The sequence below is a fragment of the Triturus cristatus genome, chromosome 3_1 (genome assembly GCF_964204655.1).
Source record: "Triturus cristatus chromosome 3_1, aTriCri1.1, whole genome shotgun sequence".
NCBI classification, from domain to species: Eukaryota; Metazoa; Chordata; class Amphibia; order Caudata; family Salamandridae; genus Triturus; species Triturus cristatus.
Genome location: NC_140583.1, coordinates 605,877,220 through 605,900,362, shown reverse-complemented (window position 1 = coordinate 605,900,362; position 23,143 = coordinate 605,877,220). Strand labels below are relative to the sequence as shown.

Sequence of the window (23,143 nt, the reverse complement as noted above, 5' to 3'; positions counted from 1 at the left end):
CCCAAGGTGAAGCCTCCACAGGTTCAATAACCCCAGAAACAAGCATGTCATCAATCATACTCTTAACCTCTTGCCTAACAACTATAGGAATGCGCCTGGCTTTGTGTTGCACTGGAACAGAATTCTCCTTTAACACAATGCGATGGGAATACCCCTTGAGCTGACCCAGACCCTCCCTGAATACCAAGTTGGCCTTCTCTAGGATATCCAGTAAGCCACTGTCTTCAACAACCATTACTTGTGGAGAAGCACGGGGGTAGACAATTATCCCTAAGTCATACTGATGAATCCACCCAAGTATCGCTGGACCTACCTTTGACACATAAACCTTGCCATGTATTTTCCTATATGAGAAAGTAATGTTCGCTGTGAAATACCCCACAATGTCAATGGTCTCACCTTGATAACCCCCCGGGAAGATGTCCTTGGGTAAAAGGCACCTAGAAACCCATTTGTCCCTGAAAAGTTCATAAGGAATGATTGTGTACCTGGAACCTGTATCCACCATTAAGTACACTTCTTTACTATCAATGGTGAAGAGAGCTTTAGGCCTAACCTTACGCCTATCATCAAGTTTTTCTGCAGAGTCTTCATCAATGACCAAAATTTTATGACCCTCCTCATCAAATAGAATAGAGTCTTCGACAGTGGTGACAGAAGAGCGAGGTTTGCCACGACAAACTCTGGCATAATGGCCCATTTTACCACACTTAAGACATTCTTGTTTGGCTGCAAAACAAAATTTTGAGTCAGAGGAATGGACAGAACTACCACATCTGTTACACATGCGAGATGAAGACAACTTTTGTGTATTTGGTGGTTTGGAAGTAAAGTTCTTTTTAAAAACATTTTTGTTCTTAACTGCAGCAACATCAGACAGTTCACCAGAGGCAAAAGTTTGTTCTGAGTACTCATGAGTCGAGATTTCATTAACATCACTAGACGGCTTCTTCTCCAATTCTTTCATATATCCTTGTGACTCTTCTACAATTTTAGCTAACTCAATAGCGGTTTGTAAGTTAGGATTTTTAGCCGCCCAAAGACGCTCTTGGACTTTCTTATTGTTACATTGTACAATAAGTTGATCTCTAATGAGCTCGTCAGTCATATTGCCAAACTTACATTTCACAGACATTTCTCTAAGTCTTTCCACAAAGTTATCGATCGTTTCACCCATCTTTTGACCCTTGGTATAAAATCTATACCTATTCATGACCAAATTCTCTTCTTTGGCATATCGAACTTCTAAGCGACAAATTGCTTCCTTATACTCATCTGGGACTGGTTGCCCGTTTGCCTGTAAGGCTTGTGGTAAATAGCGAAAAACGCGTTGACCTTCCTTGCCCAAAGAACCCAGTAGCAGGGCTTTCTTCCTTTTCGCGGAATACTCTTGTGCATCCAAAGCGTCTAGATAGTTCTCAAACATAGGGAACCAATCATCCCACGAGATGCTGGGTTGACCAGGACTAGCTAAAAAGCTTGGAGGGAGAACTATTGACGGATTCTCGTTGGTCATTTTAATTTAAAGAGAATTCGTGCGCATACACAGAAATAAATTCAAAAATAAGGAACAGAATACACACACACAGGAAGGACAACAGAACCTGTGTGTGTCTTCACCATACACAAAGCGTGTGTATCGCCGCTGTTACCAGTACAAGGCACGATCAATGACAGACGGTGAATTGTGGCCGTAGTCTACACACACACAGAAAGAACAAAAGTACCTGTGTGTTTCTTCACAATACACAAGGCGTGTGTATCGCCGCTGTTACCGCTGTTACCAGCACACTGCACTGGAAGATCAGAGACAGACGGTGAGGTGCGGCTGATGCGCGGCTGTAGTGATGACAACAGTGTAAACAAAGATGGCCGCCACGTACAGGACGTCAGAGCGTCAGAACGCTTGAGCACCTCCCACAGGACATCGGATTCCGAAGGGCGAGGATTCCACTACACCGCTGCAGAATTCCACGACGTCACCATTCCGACTGCAGTCACCAAGAGGAACGAAGCTCCCGCTGCACCAACCGTCAACTGAACGCCAACCGGCACAGGAGACAAGGCAGAAGACAACGATGCGCAGTAACCTGCAGCTGGAGACCACCAGGACTTGGCTCAGCCTCACACACCACCAAATCGCACCCGCAGCGACTCGAAGCACTTCAATCCTGTTCAACGAGCCTTGAAGTCAGGACCGTCAAACTCACCGCCTCAGCGCCGACGAAACGTCGTAAAATCAAGCCTTGGTCCGATGAAGACTTAGATCAGGAGGCCAGAAGTGCACACCAGAAGGTAAGAGTGGGTGTGAAGGGTGAAGATCTTCCGCTCTTGTGCAAGAACTGCTGTGTGCCTTTAAAATGCAGCGTAGGTTGATAGCCAGTCGTCGCCAAAATTGTTGTAAATAAGCAGGCGTAGATAGGTATCTTCTTGTAGGGTAGTTTAATAAGTCAGAGCAAACACAAGAACGGACTCTCCACGACAGAAGCCAACAGCAACTGTCTTGGAAGAGAACCTAGAACTCACTAGGCAATGAAGAACATAGGAGAATAAACATTCCATGAGCATAGAGAACATTGAGCATGTACTACAATATCCTGCGAGCTGTCGAATTCTGCAGGATTTGTAAGTATGGTTGGATGTTAGATCACTGCGAATTCCACTGTGTTACAGATGTATTCCTAAAGCCTTCGTGATATGTATATTTTACTTTTAGATCTAGGCTGTTACACGCTATTTCAGTATGTTTGTATTACTATCCGTTTGTGGCATGGTCCCCCACTTGTGTCGCAGTTGGGGTAGTTAGCTGGCTGCTGCCGCCCCTCCCTGTGTATACCACAATCCCTTTTTTATTGTGTGATAAATTTAGAGACGGGACTTCGGGAGGGATGGTTTTGTTAGCAGTTACGGGGATTTGCCTTTGCCATATTTGGGATAGCGGAGTGGGTGGGGGGAGGAAAGGGACGGGATTTTGTTATACTGACGGTCGCACAGTTGCTAGGATAATATCTTTACTCACACAATTGAGTTGCATATTCCAGAATAGAACACATGAGCGTGTGTTACCCATATACAAAGCATGCAAAATTGGAACCAAAGACAACCACTGGTAATGTCAAATACGTACTCTGAGACTAAGCCCACACCGCTGCAAATTATAACATGGAATGTGAGGGGCCTTAATAATCCCAAAAAGATTAGGCAGGTCCTCGCCTATCTTGACAGGCATCATGTTGACATTGCGCTGCTTCAGGAAACGCATCTACTCAAGCACAAGGCAGATAAACTAGGCAGTAGATGGGCAGAGATGACAGCATCCGCGACCTACTCCTCATATGCACGGGGGTCACCACCATTATACTCAAGGGCACACATTTTCTTCTAGACCAGACACTTATCGACCCACAAGGCAGGTATGTCATGGTCACAGTCGTCTTAAGGGGAACCAAAATAGGAATCATTAATGTTTATGGCCCGAACACTGACAATCCCAACTTCTTCATGCACCTCTGGACGCAGATGCGTGCCCTGCCAGGCATGGAACTGCTGGGGGGAGGGGGGAGACATGAATGTAGCTCTAAATGACACGCTGGACAGATTCCACAACTCTACAGAACAACACACACGTGCGACTTCAGTCATTCTCAATGGCATGTTGGAATTCCGCATGCTTGACGCCTGGCGATAGCGTAACACGACAACACAGGATAGTACCCACTCCTCAACAGTAAATAATAGCTGGTCAAGACTAGATTATTGGCTTCTACAAGCCAAGCCTCTACATGGACTACAGACGTAACACATCTCCCCAAACACTCTCTGACCACAAACCTGTCTTACTGGCGCTAATGATTCCGACATACATGCCTCCACCATTTGTGTGGCGGTTTAACGCCACTGCGCTCCTAGACCCCATCTATAAAGACGCATTACAAACGGCGATAGAAGACTACTTTCCAAACAATGCAAAATCAGTAGACAGTGCAGGTGTGTTATGGGAGGCCTTCAAACCCACGCTGAGGGGTATCTGCATAAGTACAAATGCTGGCATTCTGAAGGATATTAGGACACAGTTGAAGATGTGTGAAGGTCGCATACAACGCCTAGAAGCAGAATACGACAGGGCCCATAGTGCACTCACCCTTAGTGAGCTATGGGAGGAACTGAACGCGTACAATGCGCTAGCAGCTGATGAAATAAAATACACCTCCCGACGTCATGTAGCACGCAGAATGGGAGAGGGTGGAAGGCCAGGCAGAGTACTAGCGTAAAAAGTACGCACAGAACACAAACAACACACGGTTACTCAGGTAGAGGATGACAGCGGACAACTACATTATGATACCCAAGACACACTCAACACGTTTGTAGAAACATACAGTGATTTTTACAGGTCGAAGCACACAGCACCCGAGGCTGAAATTCTAGGACACATCGCCTTGGTGTTGTTATCTGATGCACACCGCAAATACCTCGCTCAACCCATAACAGAGGAGGAGGTGTTGACAGCAATTAAATCGCTACCTAATGGTAAATCGCCTGGTCCTGATGGATATACTGCTGAGTTTTACAAAGCGTATCCGGACCTACTAATCCCTCCCTTGCTAGAGATGTATGATGAAGCCTATATTAACAAAATTCTCCCCCCAACATTACGCGAAGCGCTTATAGTGGCTCTCTTAAAACCAGACAAGAGACCAGACAAAGCGGAATCTTATAGACCCTTATCGCTGATAAAACACTGACACTAAGATATTAGCCACCATACTAGCCACGCGACTACAGCCACTTATGCCCATAATAGTCTTACCTGACCAATCCGGCTTTATACCTGCTCTCTCAACAGCACATAAACTACGCACCATATTTGCTCTTCGACGTCAACTAAACCCGGAGCTGCAATCCGTAGCGGCACTCCTTGATGCGGCTATGGTCTTCGACTCTGTTGAATGGCCCTACCTGTTCACGATACTACGAGCAATAGGCTTACCACCCATGTTCTTCAATTGGATTGCCCTCTTATATAACACGCCCACCGCCCGCATTAAGGTAAATAGGCATATATCGAACAAATTGGTAATACAACGCGGCACCAGACAGGGCTGTCCCCTGTCTCCGTTACTATTCTCCATTGCACTGGAACCACTAGCCTGTAAAATTCGTCAGAAATATGCATATGCAGCACTGCAATTCAGTCTAAAACCTATTATTATATCATTATATGCGGATGACATGGTACTATATCTACGTAACCCGGAAGAGAACCTTTCTTTAAGATTGCGTGAATATATAAAGTATGGGTGCATCTCGAGGCTACACATAAACTGGAGTAAGTCAGCAGTCATACCACTAACAGCACACACTAAAGCACCATAAATGGAATTCCCACTAGTATGGCATGAAGATCCAATAAAATATCTAGGCATCTGGATACACCGAGATGCGGACTTAGTACTTAGATATAATTATGGAACTACAATAGACCGCATAGAAATGCAGATAAATAGATGGATCACACTGCCTTTATCAATAGCTGACAGAATATCACTAATAAAGATGGTGCTATTGCCGAAGCTGTTATATCTTTTTATAAATATACCAATAAAGCCGCCCGCTCCAATTTTTAGACGGATACGCTCGAATTTCAGCAGGTTGATATGGACTGCGAAGCAAGCTCGAATAAGCCTCCAAACTATGACACTCCCGAATGCCTCGGGAGACTTCACAGTCCCAGATAGCCACTTATACTATTTATGCGCGCAGGCGCAATACGCGTACTATTGGTACCACCCAGTGCTATATCTGCCACATCTTGCAGTGGAGGATGGTGATGCTGATCCAATACCACTCTCAAGTATACTCACGCACACTCGACATCACCTATCGTCGAGAGAAATAAACACAGTCCGAACAACCTCGCAAGCTTGGCACAGCATTAGTCAAAAAGCGAACAAGGCCCCGATCTATGCCCCAAACCTGCCACTGACTCATCATGCCGCGCAATCGGTCACACAAGAAAAAATCAGCATGAAGATCCTAGAACAAATAGGCATCACGCAGATGAGTGATTTATACCCGGATGGTACATTCATCACGCCAGAAGATTTGTCCTATATCACCAACCAGTCATTGTTATTTAGATTTATTTATCACAGGTTAAGGGCAGCCATCAGGGAACTATTCCCAACATTCCCAGCAGAATTTCAAAGTGAAATTGGGACACAAACCCATAAAGCCCGGGACAATTGGAACAAACTGGTCATCATGCTGTGCACTTATTACACCACTCACACCTAATGGTAACCTCCTTATCATTCATTATAAATATATACACCAAGCATGCTACATCCTAGCCAAATTATACAAATATGGGTTGATTGATAATGCGAGTTGTAGGCGATGTGGAATTGATCAGGCAGACTTCGCTCACCTAGCATGGAACTGTGTTAAGATAAGAAGATTTTGGGAAACAGTGACTCACCAGTTGGGTATATTAGTCACGAGTACGCTAGCATGCACACCACAATTATGTCTATTGGGCCTACATATACCCTTGAAATCAATGAAAAAGAAACTTATTGCCATACTGCTGCTCTTGGCAAAACAAAGTATGGCGATGCATTGGGACAGTAAACAGACACCAACCCTGATGCACTGGATACAAGACGCCGTGTATTGCAGAGACAATTTTTTAATATATGGGGAAGAACTTACAACCGCGTCAAAGCCATATATGGGAGCCTGCGAGATCACCCTAATTTACTCCACACTAATCATTGACTTAATCTTTGTGTTGTAAATAGGATACTGCAGTACTGAAGGAACGCTCAACTGTGTGCTATTGGGAAATGTGATTTGAAGACTTTGTGTTGTATTATTCCTATAGAGATTGTCCTGGATGTGGCGACTGTTGTGTATGTTTCTCAGAAAACTTCAATAAATAAAATGTTTTTTTTTTTTTTAAATAGTTGTGTCTCCTGACAGCATTGTAGGTTGTGGTTCTTGAGGGTCTCTAGTTATTATGGCGTCTATAATGGTAGTGTTGGTGGTGGATAGGGTGGCTGCTTGTGTGGGCAGGTGTTGTTGAGACCATGAGTTATCTACACACTCTTTTAAGGTTGAAAACAGGTTGTCGAACGTTTCTAACTCGTTGTTGGCTGCTTGTATAAGCACAATACCGTTCTTGTAGATAATTATGCATAGTTACGCTCTTGATCTTGGTGACAGGATGATCAATAGTTTGGTACCATGTGGGATATTGCTTACATTTTTTATGTTGAGCATCTTCGTAATGACAGTGCGCCATTTAGCCGTTTTTCTGGTGAAAAATATCAAGTCATTTACAATAATGCCTTTGGTCAGAGATCAGCATGTCTGGGTTTTTTCTAATTAGATTGTGTTTGAATTTTTTGGCTGCATTCTTAGATAGGTTAGTTGGGTACTTTATAACATCAGAGTTAATGCCTGCTGATTTTAAATTGGTTCCGGCCATATTTACTGATGGTGGTATCTAATTTTCCGGGGTGTTCCTGCAGAGGTGACCTCACTTTGATGTATCCTCTAGTCCATTACCTGTCTCAGGATGTTTACAGGTCTACTGTTGTTCCTGTAGTAGTCTCTACTACTCACCATTGTTTCCTTGTGTCCCACTCTGAAGTATCCTTTTGCCCACTCTGAAGTATCCTTTTGCCCCCTGGGTCTTTCTGTGGTTCCTGCTAATGTCTTTGCTATGTTTTAATACCTTATGTTCGTGATCGTTTGGGAATTATCCTCTTCGGGAATAGAATTTATTGAGTTATATAGCATTTGGTTAGGGCTTATGGAAAAAGAACTCTTCCATGTTATTTCACACTCCAACGTTTCCTTTTATTGGAAGCTATAGAGAGTCATTCCAAGATGGCCGCTGTCTCATCAAGTAGCTGTAGGCCCTTGTTAGTTTCTATTGCACAGTCCTCTTTCTATTGCCCTTTCCAGATTGCTACCATTTTGGAGATCAAGTTGAGGCATTGAGAGGGAGCAATCCTTTGCTCAAGATGGCAGGGGCAATAAGGCAAAAAAGAAGCAACACGTGTGCAAAAAGGAAAGGAAAAGGAGACGAAAGTTGCTGTACACTGTCTGCATTGCATCGCCATGCCTCTAGGTCTGATAGTCAGAGGTGGCCGCCATTTTAAAGTCAGGCAGGCTGCAGCCAGACTCCCCAGAACAGTGTCTGTGTCTTTAACTAGCTTTATAACTTTTTGTTCCAGAGCCGTGCAATCGCCAGCAGGCCTCACGGGAAACCGGAGTATCTCCTTTCTCAGCGGGATTCCCAGCGATGCCGGTCGTCTCTCCTCCAGCCGTATTAAGGGGGAGTGTAGCGATGTGGCCTATATACTGGTGCCAGTATTTATGCGGCAATCTGAAGAATGATGCGGCCAATCATTGTAGAGATGCACCCATCGGTTGATTTTGCTGATAGGAGCATTCGGATGTACAATCTGTCTCGCCCGCACTTCTTGGGCCCTTCAAACCGCCTCCGGTGATGCGCTGGTGCGAAGAAGCTGCCACCTCCACGACCAGGATCCCGCCGCGATAAAAACAGCTCCGGGGACCCGCAATGCAATCGATGATGATGGGAGCCTCTCGGCTGTGGCCGGATCACGGCAGGTCGTCCGTCAGTGCAGTCCCAAGAAGGGGAGGCCGGCGGAGTCCTCGGGCTGGTAGTGGAGTGCAGGAAGGTGAATCCGGGTCTGATTCTCCACCCGGGGCTAACCTCTGTGTGCGGCAGCAAATCTGCTGTGAGGGTGACGTACTCCCCAAAACGGAGGTCTCCAATGCAACGTAGAGGGTGGAAGTGGAGGAACGAGCGGGGCTGGGCTCCACTCCCGGTCCGATAGTAGAGAGATCGGTGTCCGCCAGACCTGCCTCTGAGAGAGAGCAGCCTCGGAGGGATCCCGCCAATGCAGTCTGTAGTGCTGGTCCGGGGTCGGCAGAAAGAGACCGGAGCACAGGGGTCGTCGAATCCAGTGACCTCCGTGTTGCAGAAATCTAGGCCAAAGGTACAGAAATGTTAAGCTCCTGCAGTCTGTAGTGCTGGTCCGGGGACGGCAGACAGAGACCGGCGCACGGGGGTCATCGAATCCAGTGAGCTCTGTTTTGCAGAAATCGAGGCCAAAGGTACAGAAATGCTAAAACTCATCTTAAATGTTATTTGGTTCATGTTATTTGGTTCCCTTTGTTTGGCACAATGGACTGGGTTTAACAGGGATTAATGCTGATGGCTATATCTTACCTCAGGAGCTCGCTGGAGGTGCTCCTGCTCCATCGGCCATCTTGATTGATATTCTGCTGAATATGCATGCTAATTTCCAGGCACAATCCTAGAGCAAACTGTAACACAAAACTTTCCCTATCACTGTGTTGTATAAACACCTGCAACATTCGCTAATAATAGGCATGCACGGATTCTTTAGTTTCCTGGGTTGTTCTGTTAATCTTAAGCCAATTCGTGCCAGGATCTTTCTCTTCAAAAATGTAATCACCGCATCATATTTTGCCATTCCGTAGGAGATTGTGTATGAGTACGTGGATTCCTTGAGGGCTCCATACGATGCCACTGTATGGATATTTTACACTAAGCCCATAAATCAGTTGGTACCACAATTTCGAAAAATGTATTCAAATCTGTCCACAAAACCTTCAAAATATTAACAACCCTGTCATCCTGGGTGTGCCCTTGATCATGATTCTCGCTCAATTTGGGGAAATTAATTGTGAATGTCGCAAGACCACCTCAACTCTATGGCACAAGAACCTACCCTCCCACTTAGTATATTTCTCATAGGGAATGCCTGAAACTTATTTCTGTCTGGAGTGCTGGAGGCAGTTTCCCATTCACCTCTAAACGGTCTCCTGTTTCTTTGCCCACTTACTCTCCATCCTGTTAAAATTACTCCACTTCCAAATGCATTTAACCAATTCCGTAATATTTAACATCATCCCTGAAGATCACATTAGTGATATTCGTATCATCAAATTGTGCTCCGAGACTTTTCTGCAAGGGAAGACTTCTGGAAACCTCTACTTTATATTTTTCTGCTAATTCTGCTAGTTTCTCATTTGTCATAGCTGAACACCTAGTGATCTCTTTACTCCAATATGTCGGCTGGTGTTCCTTGTATTGATTCAAAGTTGAAAGGTCTAAACATCCCCTGATAATCTCTTCCAATTCTACCTTCAATCTTGGTACATCTAAGGGTTTAATTTTACCTTGACTCGTAGATGGCGACTGCCCCTCCACCCTCGCAAGATTCATTAAACCAAGAGGGAAACATTTTATTATCAAATTGTCCTATCCCATCTTGGGTAATTGGTGTTGTGAAGACATGTCTCACTCCTCTTCTCTCAAAGCTCGTACATTTAGTGGTAGGCTTCAGCAACAATCTCCAATTTCTGTGAAGTCAAGGTAAACCCTATTGTGGCCACTCCACCTACAGCTCCTGGAACTGCAGCAACGGTTACTGAGGCAGGTGCAATGGGAACAGTTAAAGTCTGAGCTGGTATGACTTCAGGCATTGGTGCAGAAACAGGCACAACAGGAGCATGAATAATTGGGGCAACTATAGTAGTAGCTGTCTCTGTAGGTGTAACTGTAACAGGAGATGGAGGTGGTCCTCCTAACTGTCACATTTGGGTCAACAGGGGCTGTCTGTGGCAACATTACTGCTACTAGCAGTAGCACTTGTGTGATCTGTAGACTAGGCAGCGTAAGGCACTGGACGTGAGGACAAGACATTTAAAGAGATCATCGTTAGAGTCACTATCAGTGCTAGATTTTTCTGCAGCATCAGCATCTTCATCACCCCGTTTTCCTTTTCTTTTTAGACTTTTCAGTCGTCAATGCGGGGGACATTAGAGTTCACTTGACTATGCATCTCCTCCACCTATGCTGTTCTTTATTCCACTAGGCATCCACATAATTATGCACTACTTTCTTAACCCTATTTTGGTATTTCTCTTTCTGCTTTACATGTGTAGCATGCTCCCAAGCTTTCAAAGCCTCATATTGTGCTGGCTTAAGGGGAGGTTTCATGTTGTACAATATTTCCCTCAAATTCTCAATGATTCTCAAATGAAATGTACCTTATTGTGGAAATCTTATGGGTGCTTTTTTGCTCAGTATTCTTAGGCCACGGACGAAGCCACAAACGTGTGATGCACTACACTTGTTGCCATACATTCCGCTGGAGCTTCCTCACCCTCACAGGAACTTATACATGATTCCTCATAAAATCTCCAAGGGTTCTGAAATATTTCATGGTTGTAAAGATTCAGCAATGAAATGAACAAATCTTAATTCAAATACACAGAATTTAGTTTGAATCACAATTTGTTGCAGGGATTCTGTTTGGAAGTAGAACTGTGCCTTGGGAGAACAGGACGTCTGACAGATACAACTGAGCATCGTAATTGACATAACTAGCAGGCTGTGAACAATGAACAAAGCACCCGGTGCAATTAATCTATCTATCTATGTCTACCCTCACTATGTGAGCACAAGGATATACAAAGGATCTCTGGGATTAGCAAGGGACCCTATACCTGGTATGCGTAGTTAAGTGGTACGCATCATAGGTGTAAACTCAGCTTACGCAAGGCTAATGCCTCCATTCAAGTACCTGTCTCTCTGCTGGAACCCTCCTCTCTGCCCCCGAGGTGGCGAGACACAGTTTATATGATAAGAACTACTGTATTGGAAAACAGCAGCTGTGCTACTGTGTTGTGTGTAAAAACGTTAGATGATGTGGCTGACCGGATACAAGAAAACAGTACACCATGTTGTTCGACCTTGTACGAAATGTTCAGACTGAATCCCAAGAAGAGTCATGGAAAAACTAATATGTGCAGTGTATTTCTAAATTAACATCATATCACAAAAATAAAACGTATTATGTGTGGCTGTGCAAAGCAGAGGCAGCCTAAAGCAGCTAATATGTGCAACTAAGGGAGACCCAAAGTGGGCCCAGAAGGGAAAACACTACAAATTCAACAAAGATCAACACTTGCGTCCAATCCCAGTGCAGTCCTTTCTCCATGGACCTATCACAGAGCAACACTTGATGACACGAACAGCCAATTCCGGTGCAACATTTCACACTACTTGATCTATTCCAGTGTGGCACTTTGACGCAAACTTCACTTTTCAAAGCAGTTCACCCTCCTTTAGAATTTTCTCATATTTCAACTTCTACAAGATCTAAAGCAGGCATGAATAACTCTTATCTGCTCCACTAGAGAATTACAAGTAATCACTCACACAAGAAACAGCCGGAATTAGCACTTTCCAACTTCCGTACACACAGAGATGAAACCTCGGCCAGCGTGAAATCTCCCTGACTAATGCAGCATCCCCTCTGTGCAACAGTGTCTACTGGCATCAATCACTATTAGTACACTCACTACATTCAGTTACAGGTCCCGATCTCAATTGTGCGGTCGATGGCACCTCATGAACAGACACCACAAATCTAACAGACATGTTAAACCACCATATACTCTTATCCATTTTGGGATCTAGGACTGCAACTACCACAATAATAACATTAACTATTCAGCAACAAGCGCATGTGCACATTTACACAACTCAGACATAGGAATCACCACAACGCAAACACACAAATTCAGCACAACACTTTAAGCTCAACATAAACAATTGCAATGCACAACCCTATTAATACTCACTCCTCCACTCCTGCAAACGCCTTTGGAACCACCAAAACCGTTGATCTGCAAAATCGTCCCAAGGAATTATGGGGCTGAGGCTCGGGCGAGGTCTAATCAAGTCTAGATTTTATGGACCCCTCCTAGCTTCTCCTCTCCCGTGACGAAACCATCCTATGCTACCACTTGACGGAGCGGGGATTCTTAAATCTAAAAACGTCAGGTGTAATCGTAGTACAAACCCCGCCACTGGTCATAGGGACCTTTCTTAGTAGATGTGGAGAGAATGCAAGTAGCAATCATTTACATTAATTTCCATAAACAGGGAAGACCAACGGTGCTCGGCAGGGAAACCACAAAGAATTGTAGAATATTTTTAAAAGAATTTAACAAATTAGTTGAATAAAAGTCATTATTTCATTTAAAATTCAGATTTTAGCATTATTAAAAATTTTAATGGTTCAGAAATCGATATAAGATAAAGTAGAAAAAAAGGACTACAGAAAGAATACAGAATTTGCAACAAGTATTCCATTAAGGAAACCCTTAATCCAAATTAGGGAGATGTAAATCGAGAAAGGGTATTTGGTTGGGCAAGAAATAATAAGTGTCAGTTTCAGACAAACAACAAAAAGATTGACGAGAGAATGTGAACGGTTAGCATAAACCCCTCGCACTTGGGAAGTAGAGATCAGCACAGGTCAGAATGGTCTTCTCAGTGTGAAGTAAACATGCATCTCTCCTAAATAGTTTAAGAAACACACACTATTATTTAACAAAAACACTCATTGCAATATGTCAGCTTGTTCTCACTCTCAGGAACCAATAATTTTACTTCCAACTCTGAGATCAGATAAACACCCCTCTTTCTCAGGGCAAAACAATGGTCCAAGCATGGCTATGTCCCTGAGTTGTTCTCTGGACAGACTGTTTGTTACAGTCAGTGCTTTCCACAAGTCGCTCTCCCATCCTGGCATCATCTTCTCCTTCCAATGAGAACCTCACTATCAGTTGTTTAATATACAACAATAAACTATTCACTAGTCAGCAAAAGGCATGTAGAGAAACACAGCATTTGCAGTGGAAAGAAAACCAAATGTGCGAAACAAACAGGAAATTGAAATGTGCAGGACTCTTAGCCTTAAACTTGTAAATCATGGCATTCAAAATGGTAAAATAAATGCAGCCAGCTTAAGTTATTTAGCTTGTTAACTTGAGTGCTGCTTGTAATGGCTAAATGTGATCATCTACTACAAATTATATGATTAATATGCTCATATTATTTATCAGAATAAATCACACTTTGTTAGTGAATGCGTTTAATCATGGAAATGCAAATGTAAAGTTACGCTCTCCCAGTTCATTGGCCTAGTCCCAGCTATTCCCGAAATCTTGTGATAACAATTTTTAGGGTTCGCTAGTTCCAGATTTTAGCTGAGCCCTGTCACCAGTAGTCTGTCAGCCTCCAGTCACTGGAACCTGGTTGCACTTATCCCTGTTCCCAAATAGAAAAAGTATGCCCACAATAGGTGACATGGGTACGTAAGTGTTTGTAATCCGGGGAACCTAACACTTTTGTCCCAACCGTGTTTTGGATCCAAATCCAGGTAGTCCATTGAAAGTCGTACAAATCTGGGCCCATTGAGTAACTTTTGGGCTGTGTTTGTAGGCAAATTGTCTGTGTTTGCAAACATTTGGATAGGCGAAAATGGCTCTGGCAGCTGTGCTACATTGCCAAAATTTGTAAAGGGACACGCAGAGACGTAACATTTTTCCTTAGGAAGCATGCTCTTTATAATAACCCCCGATAAAATTGACATCTGTTAAAGCGATTACATTACCAGATCCATGTGAAACTGATTTGTGAAAATTCCTCTTTGTTCCCAAGTGAACTGGTGTGATTTAGAGAATGGTTTTGTAAAGTTGTGTGTGGCTCAATGCCTCATAAGTACTGCAGCAAGGCGCCAATTATCATTTTTCTCTTTTTTTACATTGGTAATCTAGATCAACGTTATAACACCTGTAGTGTGCTCACAAGTGGTAGAAACACAGTCAGGAGTTGTATCTCAGCTTTAGAGGGTGCAGGTACCTTCTAGGTTTCGATTGAGATTCTTTTGTATTACTGTTGCATTTATCTATTATGTAAACTAAGGTCTATACTATTTTTCACTGCCCTGTTGAGAAACTCAATAGGTCAGTGCAAAAGCAACCAGGGCCCTGTCAACTAGCAGTACGTTACAAATATTCATTAGAGAACTTCCCAAAAATAACACACACAGACCATTTATTTCATAACGGACAAGTTACTTACATTTGGTAACGCCTCATCTGGTAGAGACTATCTAACTGCAGATTCTCTACCTTAGAATTATCTCCAGGTGTCAGACTGGATTAAGAAAAGTCTCATGAGCAGTACCCCTGCGCGCCGGAAGCTGGTGTCGATCAGCGCCGGTAGTTGGTGTCGCTGGAAGTGACATGCTCGATACCTATATAGTCGCCACCAACGCACACTTGCGCCAGGAGCACGGAGCCACAAAGAAAGCTGACCACTGCTGTGGAAAACTAAGGCCCTAAAAGATCCTATTCCTAAAAATATGTTAGCACAGCGGGGAGGATGGCTACATCGGTAAGGAATCTGCGTATAGATAGTGTCTCTACTAGATAAGGCATTACTGAAGGTAAGTAACTTGCCCATCTGATAGCGACTTCTAGCTAAAGATTCCTGATCTTAAAATAGATACCCAAGCAATACCTCCCCAGAGGTGGGTCTGCAAAACAATTACACACCAAAAAGTTCTGCAGGACTGAATGGACCTAGTGCCCATCCCGACGGACAAGACTGTCCAGGAAATAGTGTTTTGTGAACGAGTGCAAGGAATTCCACACTGCTGCCTGGCAGATGTCCAGGGCCGGGACGTCATGTGCTAACGCAGTAGTCGCAGTCTTGGCTCCAGTGGAATGAGCACGCAAACCCTCAGGGGGTTGATTCTTCGCCAATTCATAGCAGATTTTAATGCAGAGCAAGATCCATCATGAGATGGTCTGCATCTGCACAGCTGTTCCCTTCTTCACTCCAAAATACCCCATGAAGAGTTGGTCTTCCACCCAGAACTCTTTCGTGCGGCCAAGGTAGAATGACACCACTCTTTTTAGGTCCAGGTGATGAAGTAGCTTTACTTCCTTAGAGGGATGTAGCAGAGCGTACAAAGTAGGCAGAGTGATGGACTGGCCTACATGAAAGGGAGTGACTACTGTCAGCAAATTAAGGAAGCCCTAGTTCACAGAACCAGCTTGTCTGGGCAGATGTTCAAGTATGGAGGCTTAGATGACAAAGCCTGAAGCTCACTGACTCTCTGGTCAGATATTATTGCCACAGGAAGGCTGTGTTGATGGTAAGGAGCCTGTGAGGACAGAAGTGCAAGGGCTCTAAAGCAGTGCACATCAGGAACATGAGGACTAGATAAAAAGTCCCACTGAGGCATGATTAAGGAAGGAGGTGGAGACATATGTTGCAAACCTTTTAAGAACCTATGTACAATAGAGGATTTGAAGAGGGGTGGCTAGTCAGGCAACCACGGAAAGGCTGAAATAGCAGAAAGATAACCCTTTAAAATGCCCAGAGCAGAACCCTTTGGGAAAAGAACCTGAGAAAGAGGAGCAAACAGGGAGTCAACCTGCTTGTCTGCACACCACGCCACAGACTTGCTCCAACGGCAGGCGAATACCGATTTTGTGGAGGGATGCCTGGCTGCCAGAATAACATTGCAGACTTCGGGCGGAGGTTCGAAGGCTGTCAACTGTCGCTGCTGAATCGCCACACAAGAAGGTGGATCATTGGCAGGTTCGGGTGGAGAACCCTTCCCTGCTCCTGCGCCAGAAGATCCTCCCAAAGGGGCAGCCTGATCGGAGGACTGATGGCCATGCTCAACAGCTCGGGATACCAAACTCTTTGAGCCCTGTCCAGAGCCACAAGGATAGCTAAGGTCCAGTCAATCCTGATTTTCTTGAAACTCTGGGCAGGAGTGGTATGAACATAAAGGAGGCCTAAGCTCCACTTGAGACAAAAAGCGTCTCCGAGCGAGAGATGCCTTGGAAACTTCAGTGCACAGATCTGACATTGTGTATTCTCCGTGATGGTGAACAGATCTAACCAAGGCTCCCTCCACTGCTGAAAGAGACCTTACACCACCTCGGGATGGAGATGCCATTCGTGATCCGCTAGGCATCTTCGGTTGAGTTAGTCCTCCCTGGTGTTGAGGTAGCCCGCCAGGTGTTGAACCACCAGGGATATGCCCTGCTGTTCCAGCAATGTCCAGTGATGCAGGGCCTCTTGACAAATGACCCATGGCATGCCCCCACCCGGTTTGTTGAAGTACCACATGGCGGTGGTGTTGACCTTGAACACTTGCATCAGCCTTCCCTTGATGGAGGGAACAAAGGCTTTGAATGCCAGATGGACTGCCTGGAACTGCAGAAGGTTGATGTGGAGTCCGGATTCCACTGAAGACCAGAGGCCTCTGTTCTCCACCTCTACCAGATGGCAGGCCCATCCCAGACGTAACGCATCTGTCACTATAGTCAGCTCTGGTTGGGGAAGGGTGAGGGGTCTGTCGCTGACTCAATCTTGGTTTGTTAACCACCACTGCAGCTCTTGTGCAGTTTCCTTCAAGATCTAGAAAATGTCTGAGAAATTTCCCTGATGCTGCGCCTACTGGAACTTCAGGTCCAACTGCAGAGCCTGCGTATGCCAGCAGGTATGCTTCACAAGCAGGATGCAGGAGGCCATGAGGCCCAGCAGCCTCAGAGTGAGTCTCACTGAAATCCAGGACAGAGGCTGGAACATCAGTATCATAGCACAAATATCCTAGACTTGCCATTTGGGAGGATAGGCTCGAAACTGCACCATGTCCAGAACAGCTCCAATGAAAGGGAGATTCTGAAAGGGACTCATGTGTGATTTTGTTACAATGGCGGCACCCGCACTTTCGCTGTAAACATCTTAAGCTAAAGCGCAAATGCTGCAATTTCTTCAAAAGTAAAGAAATCGAAAAAAAACGTTTCTATTTCTTTACTTTTTAAGCAACGCAGCACCTACGCTTTAGCTTAAGATGTTTACAGCTAAAGTGTGGATGCCGCCATTGTAACAAAAGTAAATAAACAGGGGAAAAAGGGCACGTAGCCCTTAGGCAATCGCAACCAAACAAAAGGCGTGGCCGCCATTATTCAAGCCAAGATGTGCCGCGCTGGATAAAAAAAAAAAAAAGCTTTGCAGGAGAGGGTATCCTGCCTGCCACAGCAGTCAGGACAAAGCTATTTAAGAACATAGTGCCCAGAGGCTGTATTTAAAACATAAGGAGTAACAACACATGTAACAGTGGGAGTCCTCATGGGAGGTTACAAGAAAAGAAAAGGCGGTACTAAAGAGGGACTACTAAGCATATTGACCAATCAAATACCATTTTCAAAAGAGAGTGACAGGAGCCAATTGAAAAGATAAGTGGAAAGCGGGTGGTGCTTCCTGCCCACATCACGAATACTGCATGTCTCTAAGAGACAGCACAAGCGCTGCCTAGGCGAGAACTAAAATTAGTATTAGGAGGCAATATTTTGCTATTATTGAGGATACAGCGTATACATTAAAATAATTACTTCTTAATTGTGGCTACATATCCTAGGCAGAATGACCAGAAAAAAGTAGCACTGTCATGTTACCAAGAATGGCTGGAAATCGGAAGCTTCTCTCTCTAGAGGGGAATTGGGTCCACTTAATTGCCCAAGGCTGAACAACCCAATTGTCTAACATCAGACTTTTTACTCCAACATCACCCCTCATGACACAAAAGAAGATACGTTTAGATTAAGAGCAACCAATGGGTGATGGCACTAATAACACTTTCTGATTGGTCCATAGTCTTCACTTGACTGAGGAACATTTCTGTCCTAACGCTCCTAACTCAAAGGATAGAACTGCTGTGCCACAACTTACATCTCAAACAGCCAAGATATTCTGAAACCGCTTTACCCAGCACCTGGGAGTATTTTAATGCATTCCCTGCCTGACCAGAACCACAAAATAATGTGCTCCTTTGAGATACACACCATACGAGAGGAAAAAACAAAACCAACCTTTTATAAAAGTCTTCCGTCACCTGTATTGAAAACGGAAAAAGAGATCACAGGCACAGAAACACAGTAAAGTATAAGGAACCGGTTGTTCCCCTTTTTGAGAGGTATGAAGACTGGAATAAACAAAGGTCAGTAGTGTGTAAATGTAAAGTTTGCACATTGTTAACCATTAAAGAACGGGTCCCTGGTACAATACACTTCCATATGGTGCATTGCTACGACACGTTTCGTGTTTCCGCATTGGCTAAGCGACAATTTTAATAAGATAAAGTCACAAACCCAGTGGCAAAAAGGCAAGACGATTTCCAGCCATGGAGAGTTCATTGAGGCTCGGGAGCTGGCAGAGATGCCGAGGAACACACCACAGGTGATTGCGGTCCACAGTCAGATATTGCAGGGAGTGGCACAGGTGCAGCTTCTCAGGTAGGGTTATCAAACGATTTATAGAAAGGTCAAGCGTTTGTAGGTCCTTGAGGTTTCCAATCTCTGAAAGAAAAGAATCATACAAAAAACTGACTAAACCACCCACTGTTTCTAGTAATTTAAAACACAGCGTGCTCAGTAACAGCGGGGCGACATACTGATGTGGCAGAAAGGTCAAAGGTAAGTGTCCTTATTTTTCAACTATTTGTACAACATAGAGTGTATATACTACAAGACAGCAAGATTGAGAGTGCTTGGAATGTTTAACATGAATGTAAGAAATAATACAAAAAGGTCAAGATTTAGGTGATGAGGGCTGTTACGTAATCCCGGGGCCTGGGCACCTAAGTGGGTGTACTCAGGTGTGTTTAAAAGTCAAGGGTCTGCTGTTGGCAGACGCTTGATTTTCACCGACGTCTGAGTGCTAATGTGAATATGTATCGCAACGATGCATAACAAGGCCAATAGTAAACATAGGCCTAACTTAGGAGCACCCCCATCCTTTAACAGAATAAAAATATATGTCAATTTCAACCTGCACACAAAAAAAAACCTATCAGCCGAAGAGAATTTCCAGATGCAGAAGGGAAGTAAGACACGGCTGGCAGAAAGATGTTTATTATATCCAGGCCTCTTTCAGTAAGACTGAGCACCAAGAAGCCTGCGGACAAGAGAACCGATTCCATTAAGAGCTTTAACTAAACAATAGCTTTTGCTTCTTCGCTGTAAACTAAGCAGTAACGAGATTAGGACCATCGGGAGAACCTTCGTAATAAAAACTCTATAGAGTATTAGCTGTAGGTATAGTCAAGAATCCATGTAAGCGGAAACACCGAGTAAAAGTTTTTTTTCCTTGAGATGGTGGGATTCACGTTCTGTGAATGTGCATTTTTGCATGCATTTAATTTATGATTTAGTTTCATTTTAAAAACTGTAATTGGTTTGCACTGAAGGCTGACAGTCTTCCCCTTCACTTGTCGTCACTTCCTCCGGCACCCTTGCATACTTAGTCAGTACAGAGATGTCACTGTCCATGTGTTCGAGTGAAACAGACAAATGGGCGTCAATGTGTTTAGGTCTCGCTGAGACAGCGCAAGCTGTCTCTTTGAGACATTTTGTAAGTGGGTTTTCAAAAGTGCTACCCACATGATTTGGCAGGCCTAAAGCTTGAGTGCACGATGGCGTGCACGTGCACAGCTGCTGCTCACACTCCCTCCTCCCCCTCCCTTTTCGTCAGCTTTAATCAGGCTCCTCTGATGCTGGCATTCCCCCCTCCCTTCTCGCCCAGCCCTTCTTGTCACCTCGGTTTGTTTTTTTAACTCAGTCCCGTCTTGTGTCCCGTCCCGTCAGCCTACCTTGGCACTCCGCCCCCCTCCCGCAATCCCATTAATGTCACCAGATCTTTTACAAAGCCATTCGTTCACACACATTTGTGTCTCAAAGCTATATAGTAATAAGTCTTCTGCTAGGCGGCTTTCTAGACTTCTGCATCCACCGCCCGGGTAAACACTCCTCACCTTCCGGTATGAAGGTAAAAGCCGTTAGCATGTTGTTATTTTTTTATTTGTCATAGCATCGAGGCTGTATTAAAATAAATAATAAACGTTCCTATACAGCCCAAACGTGACAGATTGAAGAACGTGTTGTGTCTCCTGTTTGTGTTTTAATGAAGACAGCGCACAAAGCGGAGAGGTTTTGAATGCTAATGTCCTGCCTGACCTGTGAATTTAAAGACGTGGGTTCTAATCCCGACTTTGACAACGGACCGACCCATGACGATTCTGGACGAGTCATGTAATTTACCAATTCGTCAACTTGTCGTGTGGTTTTGCCTCGCCCCCTCCCCTAAGAAATTATGTTTGCAGCTCTTATGCGTTAGATGCTTTTGCTACATAACTTACGTTTTCTGCGCAGCGCTACAATGCTTCTCGGAGCCATGACATCCACGTATCAAGGGAAGCCCTCTTTCATGTTTGGAAACTTCACTATCCACAGTAGCTCACGGGCCGGGGGGCGCGCACACCATTTGGCAGCCTGCGTGTACATTTCACGGGCGCTTTGATGTTCTCAGTGAGCCGCGCGGCCACTGCGAACATCAAAGCGCCCGCGAAAGTGCACACCATTTGCCACCCCCTCCCTTATCCCACTTCCTGCTTGTTCTAGTGAGCAGCTTTTGAAAGCGAGTCATCGGGGTTGAGTGTGTCTCCCTTCACTGTCCGTCTTTAATTAAGAATCATGAAACCTGCTGGTCGAGAGGGCGAGCCAGCCATTCAACCCTTCGAGAGTTCACGTTTCGGGTGGCCCATGCCCCCTTGTTTGCCATGTATTGTTTTCCATACGCATGCATACCGATGCATATCACTTACATTAGCAACTGCATGTTTATCAGAGTTACTGAAAGGTCAAACCCCTCAGATCTTCCCCTTTTCTACCGACCTTTCAGGTGCTAATTTTTACCAGCTCCTTGCTGAGCAAAGGAGGGCTCGCGGCCTGCACGGCCCTCGGATGTTTGGGGCCATTGTGTGGCCGGCACTGTAAACTGTAACCGCCCCCTCCCCCCCCCTTCCCCCCCCACACAGGATGGAGTTCACACCAGGCCGCCTTTCTTCCCACACAATGAGGCCCACAATGAACGCAGCATCCTGAGAGGAGGAACGTGGCCGCCCTATAATTGTTATTGCCAAAGCACTCTAGCTGCTAAAAGGGGGTTGTTGCGGTTATTTCCCAGCACATTGGCTATTCAAACCGGCCATGACCTCATTGAACTGGCTAACCCTATTAGGCACAAGGCGCCTAGAAAGCCTGTATCAGACACTACGCACTACATAGTTATTTACATATGGGCACCCCCCCCCCCCTCAATAACCTCGCACACAAACCTGGCATCTCAGGAGAAAACATACTTTTGAGAGGACAAACAGTTTCACTCCTTGACATCCCCAAGTACAAGAATGGACCCGTATTGAAATGTTAATTAGCCGTTTTAATAATTACAAACATTGTTCTCCCTGTTTAGTATGTTTTGCTTTGATCTGCTTCAATGTATGATACACAACGTTTTGACTGTTTTTTAAAAGTGCTTTAGCACATACCTGAGGTCTACACGGCGCTATATCAAAACAAAAAAAAGCATTTGCAATGCAATAGGTCTCGCATTTATACGAGTTTGAGCTATTGGCATTGTAAATGACAGTGCCTTTTATTTATGTTTTAATAAAAAACAAACTTAAATAAAAAGCATTGTCATTTACAATGCCAATAGCTCAAACTCGTATAAATGCGAGACCTATTGCATTGCAAATGCTTGTTTTTTATGGCTTAGAGGCGCTTGTCTCACCTTGCAAGCAGCAATACTAGTGTGTTCGAATTCCACAATCTGTGCCTCTCGACACAAGCGCTCGTGTTAAAGCAGAAACAATACTGCGTTTATGCCACTGTGTACTGTTGGGATCTTCAGAGCAAGGCATCAGTATACACCAACTAAGAACTAAGTGCTTCACAGAGAACACTTTACTACAACTGGAGCTGCTGACTGTACACAGAACAGTTTAATTTGTGGGGTCTGAGACTACATTATAGAAATTAAGATTTGATGGAGAGGCGTAGGGAAGGCTGGGAAGAGTATCGGATAGTACAGTTTCCGTGGTTACATTCAGTGGTCGAAGTGTATTAAAAAAAAGGTATGAGAACTGTGATGCTGCGTGCAGAGGGGGTGGAGTGAGTTAATGTGGGGACGTAGGCAAAGGCGTGGCTAAAGAAATAAAACATTCTGTACGTTTTCTTGGTCTTTCACCTTCAGGTAACTACGTATAAACTTAACGCACAGCTTAAATTCCAATTAAATCCAAGTTATGTTAATGAATGGGAGATGCACTCTATTGTACATTATGAAACC

The 23,143-nt window shown here is 44.5% G+C and overlaps 1 protein-coding gene across 2 annotated transcripts in view; it reads right to left on the bottom strand.

Annotated features, from left to right (window-relative positions):
* Positions 1–23,143, bottom strand: part of LRRC28 (leucine rich repeat containing 28) — a 431,942-nt gene that overhangs the window by 171,364 nt on the left and 237,435 nt on the right. Inside the window, exon 6 of one of the 2 annotated variants that reach the window (XM_085644516.1) lies at positions 19,105–19,311. The exons of the other annotated variant lie outside the window; for it this stretch is intronic. Within the exon in view, the coding sequence (XP_085500642.1) occupies positions 19,105–19,311 (207 nt within the window). The remainder of the gene's footprint in view (positions 1–19,104; positions 19,312–23,143) is intronic. 2 annotated transcript variants of the gene reach the window in all.